Genomic DNA, 22699 nt, shown 5'->3' with positions numbered 1-22699 from the left:
CTATTTTCCTCCCAGCATGTGCTGCTGGGCTGATTTACAGCCAGATCAGGTCAAATACCGGACCGGATTTTAGTGCCTGTCCGGGTTTTGGCAGTACCTGGCTGTCCTTAAATAGGCAGCTGGGCTCAGAAGCCAAGTCTCTGTGTTGGGATCTGGGAGCCTTGTGGCTGGATGAAGTCTTGCTAACTGTTTGGCGTGAAAACAGGTTGGGGCTACTATCAGCAAGGACTCTTTGAGGCAGAATTGAAACATGGTGTGAATTACCACCAACACCGCAAGGTGACTTTTTATTTGAATATGACTGCTTGTTTTGCCACTTGCCTGAACTGTTTGATCCAAAGAACTTGTTGTTGCCTCTGTACTGCATCCGCTAATCCTGTCTACCAGAGCAAGTCCCCACAATATATATATATACAGTGGATATAAAAAGTCTACACATCTCTGTTAAAATGTCAGGTTTCTGTGATGTAAAAAAAATGAGACCCTTAAACTAATACTTTGTTGAAGCACCTTTTGATTTTATTACAGCACTCAGTTTTTTTGGGTATGAGTCTATCAGCATGGCACATTTTGACTTGGCAAGATTTGCCCACTCTTCTTTGCAAAAACACTCCAAATCTGTCAGATTGCGAGGGCATCTCCTGTGCACAGCCCTCTTCAGATCACCCCACAGATTTTCAATTGGATTCAGGTCTGGGCTCTGGCTGGGCCATTCCAAAACTTGAATCTTCTGCTGAAGCCATTCCTTTGTTGATTTGGATGTATGCTTTGGGTCGTTGTCATGCTGAAAGATGAAGTTCCACTTCATGTTCAGCTTTCTAGCAGAAGCCTGAAGGTTTTGTGCCAATATTGACTGGTATTTGGAACTGTTCATAATTCCATCTAGCTTACCTAAGGCCCCAGTTCCAGCTAAAGAAAAACAGCCTCAAAGCATGATGCTGCCACCACCATGCTTCACTGTGGGTATGGTCTTCTTTTGGTGATGTGCAGTGTTGTTTTTGCGCCAAACAAATCTTTTGGAATTATGGCAAAAAGTTCAACCTTGTTTTCATCAGACCATAACAAATTTTCCCACATGCTTTTGGGAGACTTCAGGTGTGTTTTTGCAAAATGTAGCCTGGCTTGGATGTTTTTCTTCGTAAGAAAAGGCTTTCGTCTTGCTACTCTACCCCATAGCCCAGACATATGAAGAATACGGGAGATTGTTGTCACATGTACCACACAGCCAGTACTTGCCAGATATTCCTGCAGCTCCTTTAATGTTGCTGTAGCCTCCCAGACCAGTTTTCTTATTGTCTTTTCATCAATTTTGGATTGACGTCCAGTTCTTGGTAATGTCACTGTTGTGCCATATTTTCTCCACTTGATGATGACTGTCTTCACTGTGTTCCATGGTATATCTAATGCCTTGGAAATTCTTTTGTACCCTTCTCCTGACTGATACCTTTTAACAATGAAATCCCTCTGATGCTTTGGAAGCTCTCTGTGGACCATGGCTTTTGCTGTGGGATGCGACTAAGAAAATTTCAGGAAAGACCAACTAGAGCAGCTGAACTTTATTTGGGGTTAATCAGAGGCACTTTACATGATGGCAAGTGTATGCTGACTCCTATTTAACATGATTTTGAATGTGATTGCTTAATTCTGAACACAGCTACATCCCCAGTTATAAGAGGGTGTGCACACTTATGCAACCACATTATTTTAGTAGTTTTTTTTCTCCCCTCCACCTAAAAGATTACAGTTTGTTTTTCAATTGAGTGCTACAGTTTAGGCTACTTTCACACCTGCGTTCAGGTGTCCGCTCGTGCGCACCGTTTGAAGGGGCTCACGAGCGGTCCCGAACGCAGCCGTCCAGCCCTGATGCATTCTCAGTGGAGGCGGATCCACTGAGAATGCATCCGCCTGCCAGCGTTCAGCCTCCGCTCCGCTCAGTGAGCGGACACCTGAACGCTGCTTGCAGCGTTCGGGTGTCCGCCTGGCCGTGCGGAGGCGAGCGGATCCGTCCAGACTTATAATGGAAGTCAATGGGGACGGATCCGCTTGAAGATGACACCATATGGCTCAATCTTCAAGCGGATCCGTCCCCCATTGACTTTCAATGTAAAGTCTGAACGGATCCGCTCAGGCTACTTTCACACTTAGAAATTTTTCTAAGTTATAATGCAGACGGATCCGTTCTGAACGGATGCGAACGTCTGCATTATAGGAGCGGATCCGTCTGATGAAACATCAGACGGATCCGCTCCGAACGCTAGTGTGAAAGTAGCCTTATAGGTCACATTAAAGGTGGAAAAAGTTCTGAAATGATTTATCTTTGTCTCATTTTTTTACATCACAAAAACCTGACATTTTAACAGGGGTGTGTAGAATTTTTATATCCACTGTATATAGTATTTCATCAATATGCCCACAGTGTAAAATTGATATGTGAGATAATAGATAGATTATACACTGCGTGCAGAATTATTAGGCAAATGAGTATTTTGACCACATCATCCTCTTTATGCATGTTGTCTTACTCCAAGCTGTATAGGCTCGAAAGCCTACTACCAATTAAGCATATTAGGTGATGTGCATCTCTGTAATGAGAAGGGGTGTGGTCTAATGACATCAACACCCTATATTAGGTGTGCATAATTATTAGGCAACTTCCTTTCCTTTGGCAAAATGGGTCAAAAGAAGGACTTGACAGGCTCAGAAAAGTCAAAAATAGTGAGATATCTTGCAGAGGGATGCAGCACTCTTAAAATTGCAAAGCTTCTGAAGCGTGATCATCGAACAATCAAGCGTTTCATTCAAAATAGTCAACAGGGTCGCAAGAAGCGTGTGGAAAAACCAAGGCGCAAAATAACTGCCCATGAACTGAGAAAAGTCAAGCGTGCAGCTGCCAAGATGCCACTTGCCACCAGTTTGGCCATATTTCAGAGCTGCAACATCACTGGAGTGCCCAAAAGCACAAGGTGTGCAATACTCAGAGACATGGCCAAGGTAAGAAAGGCTGAAAGACGACCACCACTGAACAAGACACACAAGCTGAAACGTCAAGACTGGGCCAAGAAATATCTCAAGACTGATTTTTCTAAGGTTTTATGGACTGATGAAATGAGAGTGAGTCTTGATGGGCCAGATGGATGGGCCCGTGGCTGGATTAGTAAAGGGCAGAGAGCTCCAGTCCGACTCAGACGCCAGCAAGGTGGAGGTGGAGTACTGGTTTGGGCTGGTATCATCAAAGATGAGCTTGTGGGGCCTTTTCGGGTTGAGGATGGAGTCAAGCTCAACTCCCAGTCCTACTGCCAGTTTCTGGAAGACACCTTCTTCAAGCAGTGGTACAGGAAGAAGTCTGCATCCTTCAAGAAAAACATGATTTTCATGCAGGACAATGCTCCATCACACGCGTCCAAGTACTCCACAGCGTGGCTGGCAAGAAAGGGTATAAAAGAAGAAAATCTAATGACATGGCCTCCTTGTTCACCTGATCTGAACCCCATTGAGAACCTGTGGTCCATCATCAAATGTGAGATTTACAAGGAGGGAAAACAGTACACCTCTCTGAACAGTGTCTGGGAGGCTGTGGTTGCTGCTGCACGCAATGTTGATGGTGAACAGATCAAAACACTGACAGAATCTATGGATGGCAGGCTTTTGAGTGTCCTTGCAAAGAAAGGTGGCTATATTGGTCACTGATTTGTTTTTGTTTTGTTTTTGAATGTCAGAAATGTATATTTGTGAATGTTGAGATGTTATATTGGTTTCACTGGTAAAAATAAATAATTGAAATGGGTATATATTTGTTTTTTGTTAAGTTGCCCAATAATTATGCACAGTAATAGTCACCTGCACACACAGATATCCCCCTAAAATAGCTAAAACTAAAAACAAACTAAAAACTACTTCCAAAAATATTCAGCTTTGATATTAATGAGTTTTTTGGGTTCATTGAGAACATGGTTGTTGTTCAATAATAAAATTAATCCTCAAAAATACAACTTGCCTAATAATTCTGCACTCCCTGTATATAGAGATAGATATATAGATAGATAATATATAGAGAAAAATTTGATGACAGATAGATATAGAGATAGTATATAGAGATAGATTATTAGATAGATAGATAGATAGATAGATAGATAGTATATAGAAATAGATTAGATGATTGATTGATATATAGATAATAAATAGATAGATAATATATAGAGATAAATAGATAGTATATAGAGAGATAGCTAATATATAGAGATATATAGATAGATGATATATAGAATGAAGGCAGCACTCCAAATAGTGAAGAAAGTGGAAGGTTTATTCACCCAACCAGCAGCAACGTTTCAGCTCTCTCTATGGAGCCTTTGGCTGGACAAAGGCTCCATAGAGAGAGCTGAAACGTTGCTGCTGGTTGGGTGAATAAACCTTCCACTTTCTTCACTATTTGGAGTGCTGCCTTCATTTTTTTGCCTTGTATCTACAACTTGGACCTTGGTCACAGGTCTGATAAGGAGGATTTTTTGCACCCGCTTTCTTTCTTGAGTGCTGCTTCTTTTCTTTATTTCTCTAGATGATATATAGAGATAGATTATTTGATAGATAAATAGATAGATGATAAATAGATAGATAGATAGATAATATATAGAAATAGATAGATAGATTCATAGATAATATATAGAGATAGACAGATATATAAATAGATAGATAGATAATATACACCCTGTACAGAATTATTAGGCAAATTAGTATTTTGACCACATCATCCTCTTTATGCATGTTGTCTTACTCCAAGCTGTATAGGCTCGAAAGCCTACTACCAATTAAGCATATTAGGTGATGTGCATCTCTGTAATGAGAAGGGGTGTGGTCTAATGACATCAACACCCTATATCAGGTGTACATAATTATTAGGCAACTTCCTTTCCTTTGGCAAAATGGGTCAAAAGAAGGACTTGACAGGCTCCGAAAGGTCAAAAATAGTGAGATATCTTGCAGAGGGATGCAGCACTCTTAAAATTGCAAAGCTTCTGAAGCGTGATCATCGAACAATCAAGCGTTTCATTCAAAATAGTCAACAGGGTCGCAAGATTCGTGTGGAAAAACCAAGGCGCAAAATAACTGCCCATGAACTGAGAAAAGTCAAGCGTGCAGCTGCCAAGATGCCACTTGCCACCAGTTTGGCCATATTTCAGAGCTGCAACATCACTGGAGTGCCCAAAAGCACAAGGTGTGCAATACTCAGAGACATGGCCAAGGTAAGAAAGGCTGAAAGACGACCACCACTGAACAAGACACACAAGCTGAAACGTCAAGACTGGTCCAAGAAATATCTCAAGACTGATTTTTCTAAGGTTTTATGGACTGATGAAATGAGAGTGAGTCTTGATGGGCCATATGGATGGGCCCGTGACTGGATTGGTAAAGGGCAGAGAGCTCCAGTCCGACTCAGACGCCAGCAAGGTGGAGGTGGAGTACTGGTTTGGGCTGGTATCATCAAAGATGAGCTTGTGGGGCCTTTTTGGGTTGAGGATGGAGTCAAGCTCAACTCCCCTCCTTGTTCACCTGATCTGAACCCCATTGAGAACCTGTGGTCCATCATCAAATGTGAGATTTACAAGGAGGGAAAACAGTACACCTCTCTGAACAGTGTCTGGGAGGCTGTGGTTGCTGCTGCACGCAACGTTGATGGTGAACAGATCAAAACACTGACAGAATCCATGGATGGCAGGCTTTTGAGTGTCCTTGCAAAGAAAGGTGGCTATATTGGTCACTGATTTGTTTTTGTTTTGTTTTTGAATGTCAGAAATGTATATTTGTGAATGTTGAGATGTTATATTGGTTTCACTGGTAAAAATAAATAATTGAAATGGGTATATATTTGTTTTTTGTTAAGTTGCGTAATAATTATGCACAGTAATAGTCACCTGCACACACAGATATCCCCCTAAAATAGCTAAAACTAAAAACAAACTAAAAATTACTTCCAAAAATATTCAGCTTTGATATTAATGAGTTTTTTGGGTTCATTGAGAACATGGTTGTTGTTCAATAATAAAATTAATCCTCAAAAATACAACTTTCCTAATAATTCTGCACTCCCTGTATAGAGATAGATTATTAGAGAGATAATGTATAGAGAGATAGAGAGTATATATATAGAGATAGATATATAGATATAGATAATATATAGATTAGATGATAGATACAGTAGATTAGAGAGAGAGATAGATAAAATTCCTGTAAATGGACACATGGGTGAATACATTTATTCTGTGCGGCTTATGTTCTGCTGCTAGATAGGTAGATAACTAGATAGACATATTACATAGTTCTATATGAGTGCCCCTACTCTTCCTATATGCACTTTCTGGAGAGCCCTCCTCAGAGGACATCTCCCCCATGGTCCAGCCTGCAGATGTGATAGCAGTGACTGGCTGACATTGGGCTGTCTGCTCCATTGTATCAGCACAGGTTCAGGGCTGTGAAGCAAGAAGGGGAGAAGACTCTGATAACCACTCCCATGAATGTGACCTAAGGACATCAGAAATGAAGAGTCAGGAGGAGAGCAGGTGATGAGGGGGATTCCCACTGAAGTCTTCAAGTCATTTCTGAGAAGCCCATAATGTCAGGGTGAGGAGCAGCCTCTGATGAGCCTCAGCGGTGAGTGAGTGTACGGTATGTATTTCTGTACTGATGTCTGCTGTATATATGAATTGTTTTCTACTTTCTTTTACTTCACTTTATATCACACAATGGTAGAGAAGAAGTTTGCAGAAATGAATTAGCAATCTTCCTGTAAGAAATAAGATGGATGGGTGTATTCAAGTATAAGTCATTGGTATATAAATATTACATATCAGACCATGTATCTGCTCTAGATCCCTGGGCTTGTGCTTGGGTCCACAGACTGAATTGTTTCTGTTCTGGCTAACAGTATTGAGAAGGAGAGAGCTCTCTATCATACAGGGGGCCATCACCCTGTGAATTCAATGACTTTATTTTTTAGTATTGATGATTTGATATAACATGTAGCAGATATCTCCTCAATAAAATGGAGTTTGCATTAAATATTGGTTATTATAGTTAAAGCTCTTGAAAAACCACCTATGGCTAGTGGAAGTAAGAATTTCAAGATTTAACTGGGATTGATCATCTGAACATAGCCTATATGTCCCGGGACCAAGAGAAGACATAAATGGGAAGATATAATTACATGGATATGTACAGAAAGATGGAAATATATGAGATAGATGGATGGATGGATAGACAGAGATAATTACATGCATAAATACTTAGAAAGATAGATAGATATTTACATGGAAATGTATGGAAATATATAAGATTGAAAGATGTGGAGAGATATGAGATTGAATAGATAGATAATAGATAGATGATAGATAATATATATAGAAAGATTAATAGATAAATAATTACATGGATACAAGGGAAGATATATGGATAGATATTTACATGAATATGTATATAAAGATGGAAAGATATGAGACAGATAAATAGATATGAAATATAACATGTAGATAAATGGTTTTATAATACTTAAAACCTGTATAAACGTAATTCTGGTGTATAGTTAGATTTACATTCTGGAATCTACACAGTTCCCTCTGCTAGACAGGACTGGCCTTGGTCCATTAGATAATAAATATGGAGTACACAGCAGCAGTGTCCGATGTAGAAGATGAATAGCACATCTACTTCAATCAATATCTCAGCTTTGTGTCCTTCATTAATTACCTATTAATGTTTAACTATAACATAGAGGAATAACCTACAGCCTGTGCCCCTGCACTATACACGTCTAGATGACATTAGATATTGATACCCATCCTCAGGATAGGTCATCTGTATCAGATCAGTAGGGTGCTGACACCCAGCACCCTTCAGCTGTTTCAGGCAGCCACTAGCACTGGATGCTACACATTTTCACATTTATTTTATTTATTTATTTTATTGTCCAATGTATCTAAAGCGAGCAGAAGGTTCCATATACTGTTTAGCTTCTGGTGCCGGTGTACTGGGAGCTGAGCTGCAGTACCCGGCACGGCCACTACACAGTGTATGGAGCTGTCTGCTTCCAGTTCCATACACTGTAAACTTTCCGGTGCTGGCGGTTGCCCCAAAGAGATGATCGTGGGGTTATTACAAATATAGAGCACCGACATATTCCACAGCACTGTACAGAAGATGCAGCCACATCAGCCCCTGAGAGGTTCTAGTTTACTAATCTCGAGGCCGTTTACTCCATGGCCAGTTCTACCTTTCATTTTTATGTAAATAGGAAAACAGAGTGCCCATCTTCTACAGCTCTTGACCAAGAAATAGCAGCGGTCCCATAGATTTACGCATATCTAGAAACCAAGCCAGTGGGATGAGCATATAACATGGTGTGCCAGGGCTGAACCCCAGGCATGGAGGAGACGACAGTGCACCAGTGTGTATGCAGTTTCAGTAGAGGATCTACTCTACTCTTGGTCTCTTGTAGACCCTGTAGATCCTCTACATTCAGGCCATCAGAGAACATAGATGGTGGGTTCTTAAAGTTGTGTACACTGGGTCGGTATAGTCTTGTTTAGTCAGCTTGTTCCTATAAAAAGGCTACACATATGTAAAATAATTACTAACCATTGAACCTCCACATTGTATTTGCTCAGTCTTGTTTGTTCACTCAGGAGAAGATGCCGTGTTTGACCAGGGGCTTTATACGCACTTGTAAATGATGCAGCTGTTGTAGTGCTTTTCTTGCGACTCTTGTAAAAAAGTATTTCCCATAGCAGGTCCTGCATCTGTTGAGTAGACATGGACAGTTTGCTCATTTTAGCGTCCTCAGAACAAACTGAATGTTGTATCAATATGTTTTGTTTTAATCCACATGGAGCAGTAATAGTTCTGCTGGGTGTTGTACTGCTCAAGAGCTGTTTTGTTTACAAGGGTACTTGAATTCACTATGTGACCCCTCTCATTGGGGAGCATTTGCACATGAATGAAGAAAGCAAGGTTCCTTTAAGGCACATCTGTCAAACTTATTGCCCTCCAGCTGTTACAAAACTACAACTTCTATCATGCTTAGACAGCAGCCTACAGCTATCAGGGCATGCTGGGAGTTGTAGTTTTGCAACAACTTGAGGGCCTTGAGTATGGCACCCCTGCTTTAAGGCTATGGACACCCTTGGGAGCATTTAATCATTGCATTATGCTAAAAGTCATGTTTTTCATTCCTCTTTGTTAAAAACTGTCAACATTGTTTCCTCTGCAACTTTCAGTGTATCTGCATACTGTTGCTTCCCCATCAGAGAGCTGCTCTGATGGCTCAATCTGTAGCCCTTATTTCTGAACTCCTTTTAGCTCAAGCACTCATTTAAGCTAAATTTTTAGGAAACTGATAGGAAAATAGCTATACTGTTGAAATCCAGTTGAACAGCTGATTAGACTCAAATGAATAGAATGCAATAATAACAAAAGAAAATGCCTCCTAAGGTGCCCATAGCCTTTAAAGAGGCTGTGATCCCAATGGTTTTTGTTTTTGTTGAAGGGTTAAAATCAGGGGCGGACTGAGAAGTTAAGGTGGCCCTGGAAAAAAAAGCTTAAAAGTGGACCCATATTGTAGGCGGGTCCAAATTTACAGAAAGTCGGGCAACAGAAGTGCCAGTAATACCGTAGTGCAGAACTAAATACCGCCCCACTAGAACGAGATACCACAGTGCAGCACAAAATAGTGCCTACAAAAATTAATGCTGAGGTCATCAGATCTTTATGTACCTGGCAGGTGGCCAAGATGAGAGCTTGGGTGGCCCTCTGGGCATCGGCCCACTGGTAAATTTCCCTGTAGGGTCTATGGCAGTCCGCCCATGGTCAAAAGGACATAAAAAAGTTAAACTCACCTTCCCAGTCTCTAACCATTCCAACACTTCCTGGGTCCCTGTGGGTCTCTACATCATAGTCAATTTTGACACACAGGAAATGACTGCTCAGCTGATTACTCGCTGAAGTCTGTCACCGCTATGGACTGGGAAGAAGAGAAAATTGCCGTCTAGACAAACCCATTTAGTGCAATTTGTCTGGAAAATACAGCCCCACAACAGGTCTACTGGATTGCATTCACTCCTGAAGTGCCAAGAATGGTGGACTCAGGGCAATATGAGAATATACAATGATTTAACGACCCTCAAATTCCAGCTGTCACAAGCCTGGGAAGGTATTACCTGATACCCTAACAGAACCTTTAAAATACTTCCTTCTTCTATGGAGATCTAGACACGTACCCTCTGTGTGATCTGGCTAAGTGGTATCACTGAGGAGTATGACTGTACTAGTGTAGATTATGGGTGCCCGAATTTGTAAAGGTTGGCTAAGTCACAGATTCTGCTAAATGCTATCTCACTATTTGTCCTCTAAGTCTCTGGTTTGATAGAATCATATGCACTGTACCTTGAAAAGTAATATGTCATCACTATATAATAAGGCAACTTTCACACAAGTGTTAGGAGACATCTGGAAGGCTGTTTTGGCATATATACCCGGGAACAGCTGGATCTCTGTTGGTTCCCATTATAGTCAATGTGGTCCGGCAGCCAGGCAGCACTTTCTGATTATCTACTGTACACAGAAAGTAGAGGAGAATCTGCTTCCTAGCCTTTTCTCAGTCACTCAGAGGTATGCCCTAGTATCTTAGAGGACATTACAGAGATGTACTGACCTGTATGGATGTAAATAAAGCACATAGGCTGAGATATAAAATTCCTATGTAGCTGCAGCAGTCTATTTGCTGTCTCTCCTGGAGTCCTTCCTCACTCAGCTCCTGCTCAATCCTCCCCCTCACCTCTCTATAGACTTGCATTCACATGTGTAGTATGATCCTTCTGTAAGCTGCCCCCATTCTGGATGGATTCAAAGCATACACTGCGTGCAGAATTATTAGGCAAATGAGTATTTTGACCACATCATCCTCTTTATGCATGTTGTCTTACTCCAAGCTGTATAGGCTCGAAAGCCTACTACCAATTAAGCATATTAGGTGATGTGCATCTCTGTAATGAGAAGGGGTGTGGTCTAATGACATCAACACCCTATATTAGGTGTGCATAATTATTAGGCAACTTCCTTTCCTTTGGCAAAATGGGTCAAAAGAAGGACTTGACAGGCTCAGAAAAGTCAAAAATAGTGAGATATCTTGCAGAGGGATGCAGCACTCTTAAAATTGCAAAGCTTCTGAAGCGTGATCAAGCGTTTCATTCAAAATAGTCAACAGGGTCGCAAGAAGCGTGTGGAAAAACCAAGGCGCAAAATAACTGCCCATAAACTCAGAAAAGTCAAGCGTGCAGCTGCCAAGATGCCACTTGCCACCAGTTTGGCCATATTTCAGAGCTGCAACATCACTGGAGTGCCCAAAAGCACAAGGTGTGCAATACTCAGAGACATGGCCAAGGTAAGAAAGACTGAAAGACGACCACCACTGAACAAGACACACAAGCTGAAACGTCAAGACTGGGCCAAGAAATATCTCAAGACTGATTTTTCTAAGGTTTTATGGACTGATGAAATGAGAGTGAGTCTTGATGGGCCAGATGGATGGGCCCGTGGCTGGATTGGTAAAAGGCAGAGAGCTCCAGTCCGACTCAGACGCCAGCAAGGTGGAGGTGGAGTACTGGTTTGGGCTGGTATCATCAAAGATGAGCTTGTGGGGCCTTTTCGGGTTGAGGATGGAGTCAAGCTCAACTCCCAGTCCTACTGCCAGTTTCTGGAAGACACCTTCTTCAAGCAGTGGTACAGGAAGAAGTCTGCATCCTTCAAGAAAAACATGATTTTCATGCAGGACAATGCTCCATAACACGCGTCCAAGTACTCCACAGCGTGGCTGGCAAGAAAGGGTATAAAAGAAGAAAATATAATGACATGGCCTCCTTGTTCACCTGATCTGAACCCCATTGAGAACCTGTGGTCCATCATCAAATGTGAGATTTACAAGGAGGGAAAACAGTACACCTCTCTGAACAGTGTCTGGGAGGCTGTGGTTGCTGCTGCACGCAATGTTGATGGTGAACAGATCTAAACACTGACAGAATCCATGGATGGCAGGCTTTTGAGTGTCCTTGCAAAGAAAGGTGGCTATATTGGTCACTGATTTGTTTTTGTTTTGTTTTTGAATGTCAGAAATGTATATTTGTGAATGTTGAGATGTTATATTGGTTTCACTGGTAAAAATAAATAATTGAAATGGGTATATATTTGTTTTTTGTTAAGTTGCCTAATAATTATGCACAGTTATAGTCACCTGCACACACAGATATCCCCCTAAAATAGCTAAAACTAAAAACAAACTAAAAACTACTTCCAAAAATATTCAGCTTTGATATTAATGAGTTTTTTGGGTTCATTGAGAACATGGTTGTTGTTCAATAATAAAATTAATCCTCAAAAATACAACTTGCCTAATAATTCTGCACTCCCTGTATTTCAAGGAGAAAGGAATTTAGTGTAGGGGTGGGGGTGGTGGGGTGGAGAGATAAACAGCTAATAACATGAGAACTAGACATTTCTCACTGATAAGACATATTACAAAGTTTTTGTGCTCACCTGTACTATTAATTTATGTAAAGCTGAGTGAAAAGTAAGTGACCATTTGAACATTTGCTCTGCAGAATCTAGCCCACCACCACCTTCCCATGTTTCCTTCACACATGTCAGAATATGACGCAAAGTGGAAAGTTAAATTCATGTTATAGTCATATGTATACTAGGTTTGCACAACTGTTTGTATTGCTTCTCATTTCATTAAAACAGATCATTAGACAACATGAGACTTTTCAGACTGCTTCTCATAGTGAGTATTGAGGCTTTTAGATGTTCTTTAAAAAATAACACGCAGAGCTTACTCTCTGTGAATTTTTTGTAGATCTGAACTGCAATTCGACTCGGAGAGAGTCCATCCAATTGCAGTCTGATTCATGAAGATGGTACGAAGTAAAATCTAATAGATAAAAGCTTCACATGTCTCATAAGATATTGTTTGTTGTCTGTTCACAGATAATGGATCTTCTGACAAACGTAACGCTGAGTAACGAAACTACAAGGACATGGACTCTGGAAACGTCTGGTTCTCTGTCTCTTCACCTCAATGTATCTTCATTTCCTACTTTCAATGGTTGTGATATTCAAGATGGAATCTTGTCCTGGATGCTTCCTGTGGTTTACTCATTCATTTGTGGACTGAGCCTCCTGAGCAACATTCTGGCTCTTTTTGTCTTCTGGACAAATTTTCAAAGATGTACATCTATGACCATCTACATGAGGAACCTTGCAATAGCTGATCTCCTCTTAGCGCTATGCTTACCATTCCGTATTGCATATCAAAACAACGACGGTCCTCTGCTCTTGTGCCACGTCATAGGTGCCTTCTTCTACTTGAACATGTATGCAAGTATAATGTTCCTGAGCCTTATTAGCATGGACAGATATCTTAAAATAATCAGGCCTCTACAACAGTACAAAATCCATAGTGTCCAGTGGAGCTCTAGGGCCGCTCACGTGGTGTGGGTGATCAATGTGGTCTGCATTGTCCCATTCTTATTCGAAAACAAAGGAAATGAACCTTGTAGCCAAAAGTGCTTCCACTTCAAGAAGAAGGGGAACATGTCAGCTGCCATCAACCTGACTGCTGTGATTGCCTTCTTTGTCCTTCTTTTTCTTTTTGTCTATTTTTATGCAAAGATCTCTGCTAAGCTCCACAGAGCTTCTTCAATGAAGAACCAGCCCCAAACGAAAAGAAACAGTAACCGGGCGATGAAAAAGTCCTTCATCGTTCTTATCATCTTTATTGTGTGTTTTGTTCCTTATCACTTAGTACGTGTGCCCTATATTCTGGCCCAAATAAATATTATACCCAGCCTGTCCTGGAAACAGACTTTGCATATCACTAATGAATTAGTGCTCTGTTTATCTACGCTCAACAGCTGCCTGGACCCTGTGATCTATTTCTTCTTGTCAGACAGCTTCAAAAGAGTTGTAATTTGCACCATTCAGGGAAAGCTCAAGCTCATCATGAACCATCAGGACAGAGCGTCAAACTGCAACAGATCTGTTACTGAAATGTGAATCCTAGCTCTGCAATGTTTACAGACTGTGCCTATAGCAAGTAGCACCTGTTCCTCAGTGAATGGTCACATGGAGAGACCTTGTGAGGCGTATAGATGGGAACAGAGATTTAGGCAATCTCCTTGTGTGTGTGTACCGGAAGGACCTTAAGCTTTGCTGTTCCATATCAATATGGAGATGTCTTAGATGCTCTAGGGTATCCTCAAGTACCCTAACGCTTATCAACTCCTACAGTCTAAGAAAAGATGTCAACATGACCTTGTTCATCCAGGAGATCCTCATCTGACTCTGAAAATGGCCTGCACAAAGTGCTTTATGATAGCCCAGTCAGTGTCTAGTCCAGATTAGGATCTCTTACAAATTTTAAGCATTCAGAACAAAGTTTTGTTTTTCATGGGGTGTGGTCGCAAATTTTACAAAATTAGAAAACCTGACCCAATTTTCTTAGATCCTATTATTTATTTACTCCATCTTCCATTGTTTTACTGAAGAGTGCGTTATGATGAATATTTTGTGTAATTAAAGGGGGTTTCTAGATTATTTTTATATTTATGAAAATAGCCTGACTCCTTCTCTGGCCTCTCCGATCCAGAGCTGCTGCTCCTTCTTCTTTCCAGGCTGCAGTCAGTGATGTATTCTTGTGGCTCCAGTGGTGACACCCTGAACACTGCTTTAGCCAATCACTGGCCTCAACGATCTTGTGCCATACACCGTTGAGTGATTGGCTGCATCACTGTATAAGATGTCACTGCTGCAGCCACAACAATACATCAATGACTACAGTCCGGGGAGAGGAATGAGCAGCGGAGCTGGATCGGAGGGTCCAGGGAAGATAAGTGTAAGTATTTACATTATTTTATCAGGGCCCAGGCTGTTTCCATAAATAAAAAAAATAACATGGACAATCCCTTTAAGGCTACTTTCACACTGGCGTTTTGGCTTTCCGTTTGTGAGATCCGTTCAGGGCTCTCACAAGCGTTCCAAAACGGCTCAGTTTTGCCCTAATGCATTTTGAATGGAAAAGAATCTGCTCAGAATGCATCAGTTTGCCTCATTTTGCCTCCGTTCCGTCTCCATTCTGCTTTGGAGACGGACACCAAAACAACGTTTTGGTGTCCATCTGACGAATCTGAGCCAAACGGATCCGATCTGACACACAATGTAAGTCAATGGGGACGGATCCATTTTCTATGACACAATCTGGCACAATAGAAAAAGGATCCGTCCTCCATTGACTTTCAATGGTGTTCAAGACGGATCCGTATTGGCTATGTTAAAGATTATACAAATGGATCCGTTCTGAACTGATGCAGATAGTTGTATTATCAGAACGGATCCGTCTGTGCAGATCCATGACGGATCTGCACCAAACGCGAGTGTGAAAGTAGCCTAAGGCTTATTGGCATACTATGTCAGTGATACCAAATTCTCCGCTTTTGGTGTTTTCTCTAATTGAAGGATTACTAAACCTCAAATATTCAATTTTAAGCTTAAAAAGGTACTGACAATATACATTACATTTTTCAAGCATTCACCCAGTATCATAGAAGTAGATGTTTTAAAAAGTTTTTTTTTTTTAGAAAAGTGGGGGACAGTGGCGTACATAGTGAAGTAAGGGCCCCATAGCAAGGATCAAACCAGGCCCCCACACAGGACAGAAGGGTTTCCGCCTAAACCCCTTTCAGTGACCCTTGGACCATTTTTCCACTGCTTCATTTGCTAAAAGTTGTTCCTTTAGAGGGCAGAGTCCTGACCAAGTTTTCACCTCCAGTTGAAGAGGAGATAATCCCAACTAGGCCCTCTCTTGCCCTGGGCCCCATAGCAGTCGCCTGGTCTGCCGCTATGGTAGTTACGTCTCTGTGCTGGAGTGAGATGTGCCTAATTATTAAAAAGAAGATGCCTCTTAATAAATTAGACGTATCTCTGTAGTCTACACCAGCTTTTCAAAGGTGACGAGAAGCTTAAGAAGTTGCAAATTATGGCGCAAATATGTTGTGCGCCATAATTTGCGACTTGTTTAAAGACACAGTAGTGGCTCCCAATGTGTCAAAAGAAAAACAATGGCATGGGATCTACTAAGATAAATATGCAAGAATTTAGGCTCAGGTTGTACCAAAACCCATTGTACATGCATTGTGCCAGATTTATTATGTATTTTAGTTATTTTTGCATGAAAAAGGGGAGTTCGTCAGCACATCTCAATGTGCAGCTGCATATCGCCATGGCTAGAAACACGAAGAAAAAAAGGCACAATGAAACAGCACTCAGCAAACACAAATAAAGTACAATAATGCCATAATTATATAAAATATTCTGGTGCTAATGCTACGCTTATTTTGTAAATTTAGGATTCTTGGCAAATACATTTTGTACAAAATTATTATTTTTGAAATTATTTGGGCCCGTCTGCCTGTGTTAAGGCGATCTCTACAAGACGGGAACCTCAAACTAAATGCCACCCGTTGGCACAAAAAAATTTAAAAGGCAGAGTGGACCCAGCATGCATGTGGAACCTTCATTTGCTGTATTGTATGGTGGCCAGTCTGGCACAAAACAGGTAGTATTTATTGTTAGGTTCCTATCTCATAGAGATCGCCTTGTCGACGTGCCCAAATAATTTTGTACAAAATATATTTGCCAATAATCTCAAATTTACTAAATAAGCGTAGAATTGGCACCAGAATATTTTCTGTAACTATGGCATTATTGTACTTTATTTGTGTTTGCAGAGTGCTGTTGCATTGTGTTTATTTTTCTTTTTGTTATTTTTGCCAGTTTTGAATTGTCTAGAAAAGGGGCAAGGTTTTAATGTCCAAAACTGTACAAAAATTGCTCCAAAATGCGTTGCAAAATATTGGTCTAAAGTAAGGCAACCAAGAGGTGGCATAGAAGAAAGTGTCTAAATCTGTCTAACAGCATGAGACAAGTTCGCCACATCTTCTTCCTGCCTGGTCTGGTTTTAAGCTTTCTAAATGTAACACATTAATAATAAATATCTCACCTTCAATCGTTATCGCCGCACGCTCATTCAGTTAGCAGCTATCTCTCTCATCTCCCTCATACACGATACACGCTGTTTTTGGTTGAGCATGTATATGTGTAATGCGGAGAGAGGAGAATACAGTTGCCAAACATTTCTGATGACGGCCTATCTCTTGGGGGAACAAAAGGATCAGGCTTTGAAATTCAACATTCCTGATCCTTCTCTCCCCCAACATCATCTGACTATTTGCCATCCACTGCACATGCAGAAAGTAGATGAAAATCTCCTTCCTAACTTTCTCTTATTTAGAAGAAGCCCCAGTATAATGAAGGACATGACAGAGAAGTACTGATCTGTATGCTTGTGGATGAAGCACTTGTGCTGAGCTATAACCCTCCTATGTAGCTGTGCAGTCTCTCTTTGTCTCTGCCTGTCCCCTCTGCTCCTACTCACTCCTCCCCCCTCCCCTCTTCATAGACATGCATTGACTTTGACTTATGTATTATGATCCTTCTCCAAAGATGATCGGTAGTAGATGGGGGAAAAAGGCATATTTCGAAGTGAAAAGCAATAAGTGGAGGGTTTGGTGGGTGAGGGGTCTGGTAAACGGCTGATAACAGGAGAACTAGATATTTCTCACTGTAAAAACATATTACAAAGTTTCCTGTGGTTGCTTGTAATATCGATTTATGCAAGGTCTTGTGAAAAGTTAGTGGCCATTTAAGCTACTAGATAAAAATTTTACCTACGGGAGCCTTAATTGCTGATCTCAGTCCACAGAATCCAAAATGTGTCAAATGAAGAGTTGTGCACCTTTTAATAAATATGGCACAATTCACTTCAGTGGTATTTTTATACTGGTAAAAAAAAGTCCAGTTATCCAACCCCTATAATGCCCCCCAAAATGCCCGGGCTCTTCATACAGGTTATACTTACCTTGCTTCCCGGCACCCGCATCGCATATGATGCCCACGCGGCCGCCGTTGCAGAAGGCACACGGGCGGCTTCCGTTTTTTGAGGATCCGCGGTTTGCGGACCACAAAAAACGGAATGGTCGTGTGCATGAGGCCTTAGTCACCACTTCGTGATTTCCTTTATCCAGATGGACAACCTGTTTTATATGGTTGCAGAATATTATAAAATTGTTACATCAGTTGAAAAAAAGGACATGGGTTCATCAAGTTCCACTTTTCTCAGATCAGTCACGCGACAAATTCTGCGTTTTTTGTTTGTTTCTGTTTCACATTACAATTAATAGATTTTGTAAAAATGAACCAAAGCTTCCTGAAATGAAAACAGAATTCTTTTAATATGACTCCAACTGGGTCTGAGCATTAATATGATGGACTATTATATAGTCCGCTACTGTATTTTTTAAAATGGTGTTTTTTTTTATGTGATTGTAACATTTGTATCTTGTTTTTGTTTTGATTCATTTATTAAAAATGTCTTTGCTTAAAAATGTGTCATTTTGTATAGTGCGACCGAAACTATGATTCTATGATAAAGATATCCCACAGCAGCATGTGCAGTGTGATTCAACTTCAAAAGGCAGTAATCATATGTAAACTTCAGTCCTTAGCCACGTAGGTTTTTGTCAGTGTTTTTCTGCGCTTTTGCATCTTTATTTGAATTTTTTTTTTTTTGCACTTGCGTTTTTTTTTGGTGGTAAAAACACCAGCTCCAGATGAAATAGAGGACACACAAGCGTCTTTTAGGGCTCATGCACACGAACATGTAACGGCCCCTATTGCAGCCTACAAACAGCGAGTCTGCAATAAACGGACCCCGGCCGTTTTTGCACCGCATTACGGATGCGGACCCATTCAATTGAATGGGTCCGCAATCCAGAAGGTGCGGTGTGGAATGGAGGCACGGAACCCCGCGGAAGTACTACAGAGTGCTTCCGTGGGGTTTCTCTCTGTGCCTCTGCACCGCAAAAATATAGGACATGTTCTTACTAAGACTGGCATGTGACACCGGTCTTTAGTAAATGACCCCCAGTGTTTGCAAAAGATACCACAAAAATGCAGGAGGCGCAAAGGTGCACGCAGCAGCTTGACCCTGCCCACGGTGCACTTAAAAGGGCTTTCCGACAGTTTTAAACTGGTGACCTATTCTCCCACCGATCAGCTGAAACTGGCCAGACCTGTTCTCTGCAGCTTAGTGCCTTGAGTAGAGCGCCACTCAGAATGTAGTGGCCATGCTGGGTTACTGCAGCTCAGTTCCCATTCAGTATGCACAATACTAACATCTCTCATTTTACAACGAACGTGGTGTGGGGAGTTGGCGTGGCTTAGCGGGGTCTGCATAGAAATGAAAAATTCGCTATCAAATAATGGCATAAATCTACACCTGCTCAGAACTTGCAGCCCCCGTTTTATATTGCAACCAAGGAAAAAAAAAGACCATTTCCGATCTTGACCCCATGGTTCCCCCACTATTACCCCTGACAGAAAGTAGTTTGTCACTGTATTATATGGTGGAAGGCCTGACAACATCTATGAAACGTGAAGAAAAACCTTAATTGGGCCAAATGGTTCTTATCTGCCGACACATTCTAGGTTTCTATGTTTCTAATGCAGAAAATTCTAACTATCCTCCATTCAACACTAAGTTGTGACACTTGTGATTGTCAGAAAAGGATACCTCTAAGGTCTTGTTCACATGAACGTATTTTACGTTCCGTATACGGGCTGTTTTCTGCGGTACGCAAAAGATGTGTGCTGTCTGCATCCATTGCTCCGTTCCGTGGCCCCGCAAAAATTTTGCGGACAAGAATAGGCATTTCCAGGGCCGATCCTAGGGTCACAGGCGCCTGGGTGCAGAAATATTTCTGGCGCCCCCACATGGGCGTGGTTATCTTACTAACTCCTCCCCTTTACAATGTTTCTATGGCAACAACTTCAGCCCCCAACTTCAGCCCCACCAATTTGCTTTGACAATAACTTAGTCAACGGCTTTGACAAGTCAAAATAAATGTCATGTGCCAGTAGCCAGAGCCCCCCCATATCATGTGCCAGTAGCCAGAGCCCCCCATATCATGTGCCAGTAGCCCCCCTTATGTGCCAGTAGCCCCCCTTATCATGTGCCAGTAGACCCCCTTATCATGTGCCAGTAGCCCCCTTATCATGTGCCAGTAGCCCCCCTTATCATGTGCCAGTAGCCCCCCATATCATGTGCCAGTAGCCAGAGCCCCCCCCCCTTATCATGTGCCAGTAGCCAGAGCCCCCCCCCCATATCATGTGCCAGTAGCCAGATCCCCCCCATTATCATGTGCCAGTAGCCAGAGTGCCCCCATATCATGTGCCAGTAGCCAGAGTGCCCCCATATCATGTGCCAGTAGCCCCCCATATCATGTGCCAGTAGCCCCCCTTATCATGTGCCAGCCCAGTAGTCCCCCCTTATCATGTGCCAGCCCAGTAGTCCCCCCTTATCATGTGCCAGCCCAGTAGTCCCCCCTTATCATGTGCCAGCCCAGTAGTCCCCCCTTATCATGTGCCAGCCCAGTAGTCCCCCCTTATCATGTGCCAGCCCAGTAGCCCCCCTTATCATGTGCCAGCCCAGTAGTCCCCCCTTATCATGTGCCAGCCCAGTAGTCCCCCCTTATCATGTGCCAGCCCAGTAGTCCCCCCTTATCATGTGCCAGCCCAGTAGCCCCCCTTATCATGTGCCAGCCCAGCCCAGTAGTCCCCCCTTATGTGCCAGCCCAGTAGCCCCCCTTATGTGCCAGCCCAGTAGCCCCCCTTATCATGTGCCAGCCCAGTATTGTACCTATATAAAAAAATTAAAAAAAATAATACACTTATACTTACCTCCAGCAATGCGATGCGATGCAGGCCGCCTCTTCCGTCTGTGTCCCTCGCTATACGGCTCAGGCGACGCGATGACGTCATCGCGCCGCCTGCACCGGCCTCTGATAGGCTGCCAGCACTAAGCCGGCAGCCTATCAGAGGAACAGGAGGGGACACACCTCTCCCTCCTCTGCCGCAGCACAGGCATCTGTATTGCCGTCCTGAGGACGGCAATACAGATGACTATGGAGATGAGCGCTTCCGCAATGGAGGCGCTCATCTCCTGCTCTGCCCTGCCGCCGGCCGCGGCCGCCCCCACTTGTCACCAGGGCCGCGGCCTTGCGGCACTCAGGCTTGCCGGCCCACCGGGAAATTTCCCGCTATCCCGGCAGGCCAGTCCGGCCCTGCGCTCGGCGCCTTTCGGGTGACAGCGCTGGGGTGCGGGGCACCCACTGCACCCCGTGTAGGATCGGCCCTGGGCATTTCTATAATGGGCCCCCTGTTCACACAGGCGGAATCTGTTTTTTGCGGATCCGCAATTTGCGGACTGCAAAAAACGGCACGGTCGTGTGAACGAGCCCTAACAGTTGTCTGTTACTAATCCTCCCACTAACACAGTTTTTATAGAGTCCTACAATATAGTTAAAGAGGAGATGTCCCCTCTCCTGACTTCATGCTCACATACTAACAATTTTGGAACATCTTTTCATCTAACTCTATGTTGTGCAGTTCCTCTATTATTTCTACTAGAAGCTTATAAATGAATTACTAGCCATTTGCAATTAACCTGTATGCAGTCCTGGAACAGCCGTTCGACGGTGTATATCTTTGTTCTAGATGTGAGCAAATTACCCGTTTGGAATCGCAGATCGAGTCTCTAAATGGGCAAGTTGCAACACTGAGAGGCATTGATAATTTGCAAAAGAGTTTGCTTCTCACCGAGCAAGCACTCTTTGGGGTAGATGAGGGGGAGGGTGACAGAGAGGAGGCTGAGGAAAGTGAGGTAGCTAGCTGGGTAAAAGTTAGAAAGCGGGGTAGAGGGAAGAGTGCCAGGGAGGCTAGCCCTGATCTGTCACACCCCAACAAGTTTGCACGTTTGGCAGATGAGGGGGATGTCAGTCCGGGGACGGCACTGCTGCAGCCGGACACTTCCTCTGCCAGTCAGGGGAATGTCAGCTCCAGTAAGCAGGGAACCAGGAGAGCAGGGCAGGCCAGACAGGTGCTGGTAGTGGGAGACTCCATTATTAGGGGAACAGATAGGGAAATCTGTCACAAAGACCGTGATCGCCGAACAGTGTGCTGTCTTCCTGGCGCTAGAGTTCGACACATCGCGGATCGGGTTGACAGATTACTGGGAGGGGCTGGAGACGATCCAGCGGTCATGGTCCATATCGGAACCAATGACAAAGTTAGAGGTAGGTGGAGAGTCCTTAAAAATGATTTCAGGGATTTAGGTCAAAAGCTGAGGGCAAGGACCTCTAAGGTAGTATTTTCCGAAATACTGCCTGTACCACGAGCCACACAAGAAAGGCAATGGAAGATTAGGGAGATTAACAAGTGGCTCAAGAACTGGTGTAGGATGGAGGGGTTTGGGTTCCTGGAGAACTGGGCCGATTTTTCTATCGGCAACAGGCTCTATCGTAGGGACGGGCTGCACCTCAATGGGGAAGGGGCAGCTGTGCTGGGGAGAAAGATGGCTAGAAGGTTGGAGGAGTGTTTAAACTAGGGACTGGGGGGGAGGGTAATTACGTTATAGGAGGGGAAGATAGTGCAGATAGAGACCGGGGGCAAGGTAATAAGAATGGGGGAGGAATGGAAGGAGGGACTAGAA

At 42.8% G+C, this 22699-nt stretch overlaps 1 protein-coding gene across 2 annotated transcripts; it reads left to right on the top strand.

The window, feature by feature from the left end:
* The first annotated feature begins 6480 nt into the window (after positions 1-6480).
* On the top strand, positions 6481-14097 carry LOC120978009 (probable G-protein coupled receptor 34). 2 transcript variants are annotated; one of them, XM_040406242.1, is made up of 2 exons: positions 6481-6615; positions 13024-14097. In XM_040406242.1, the coding sequence occupies exon 2, from the start codon at positions 13027-13029 to the stop codon at positions 14089-14091; it is 1065 nt and encodes a 354-aa protein (XP_040262176.1). In that variant the 5' UTR covers positions 6481-6615; positions 13024-13026; the 3' UTR covers positions 14092-14097. The 2 variants fall into 2 exon arrangements, with proteins under 2 accessions (XP_040262176.1, XP_040262175.1); XM_040406241.1 differs by having other exon boundaries at positions 6582-6660.
* The last annotated feature ends 8602 nt before the right edge of the window (positions 14098-22699 follow it).

Source organism: Bufo bufo, chromosome 8 (assembly GCF_905171765.1).
Source record: "Bufo bufo chromosome 8, aBufBuf1.1, whole genome shotgun sequence".
Classification (NCBI taxonomy): domain Eukaryota; kingdom Metazoa; phylum Chordata; class Amphibia; order Anura; family Bufonidae; genus Bufo; species Bufo bufo.
This window is presented reverse-complemented; position numbering and strand designations above follow the sequence as displayed.

What these genes read in the sequence shown, in the direction of transcription:
- LOC120978009 (XM_040406242.1), top strand. Translation starts at nt 13,027, where the DNA reads ATGGATCTTCTGACAAACGTAACGCTGAGTAACGAAACTACAAGGACA.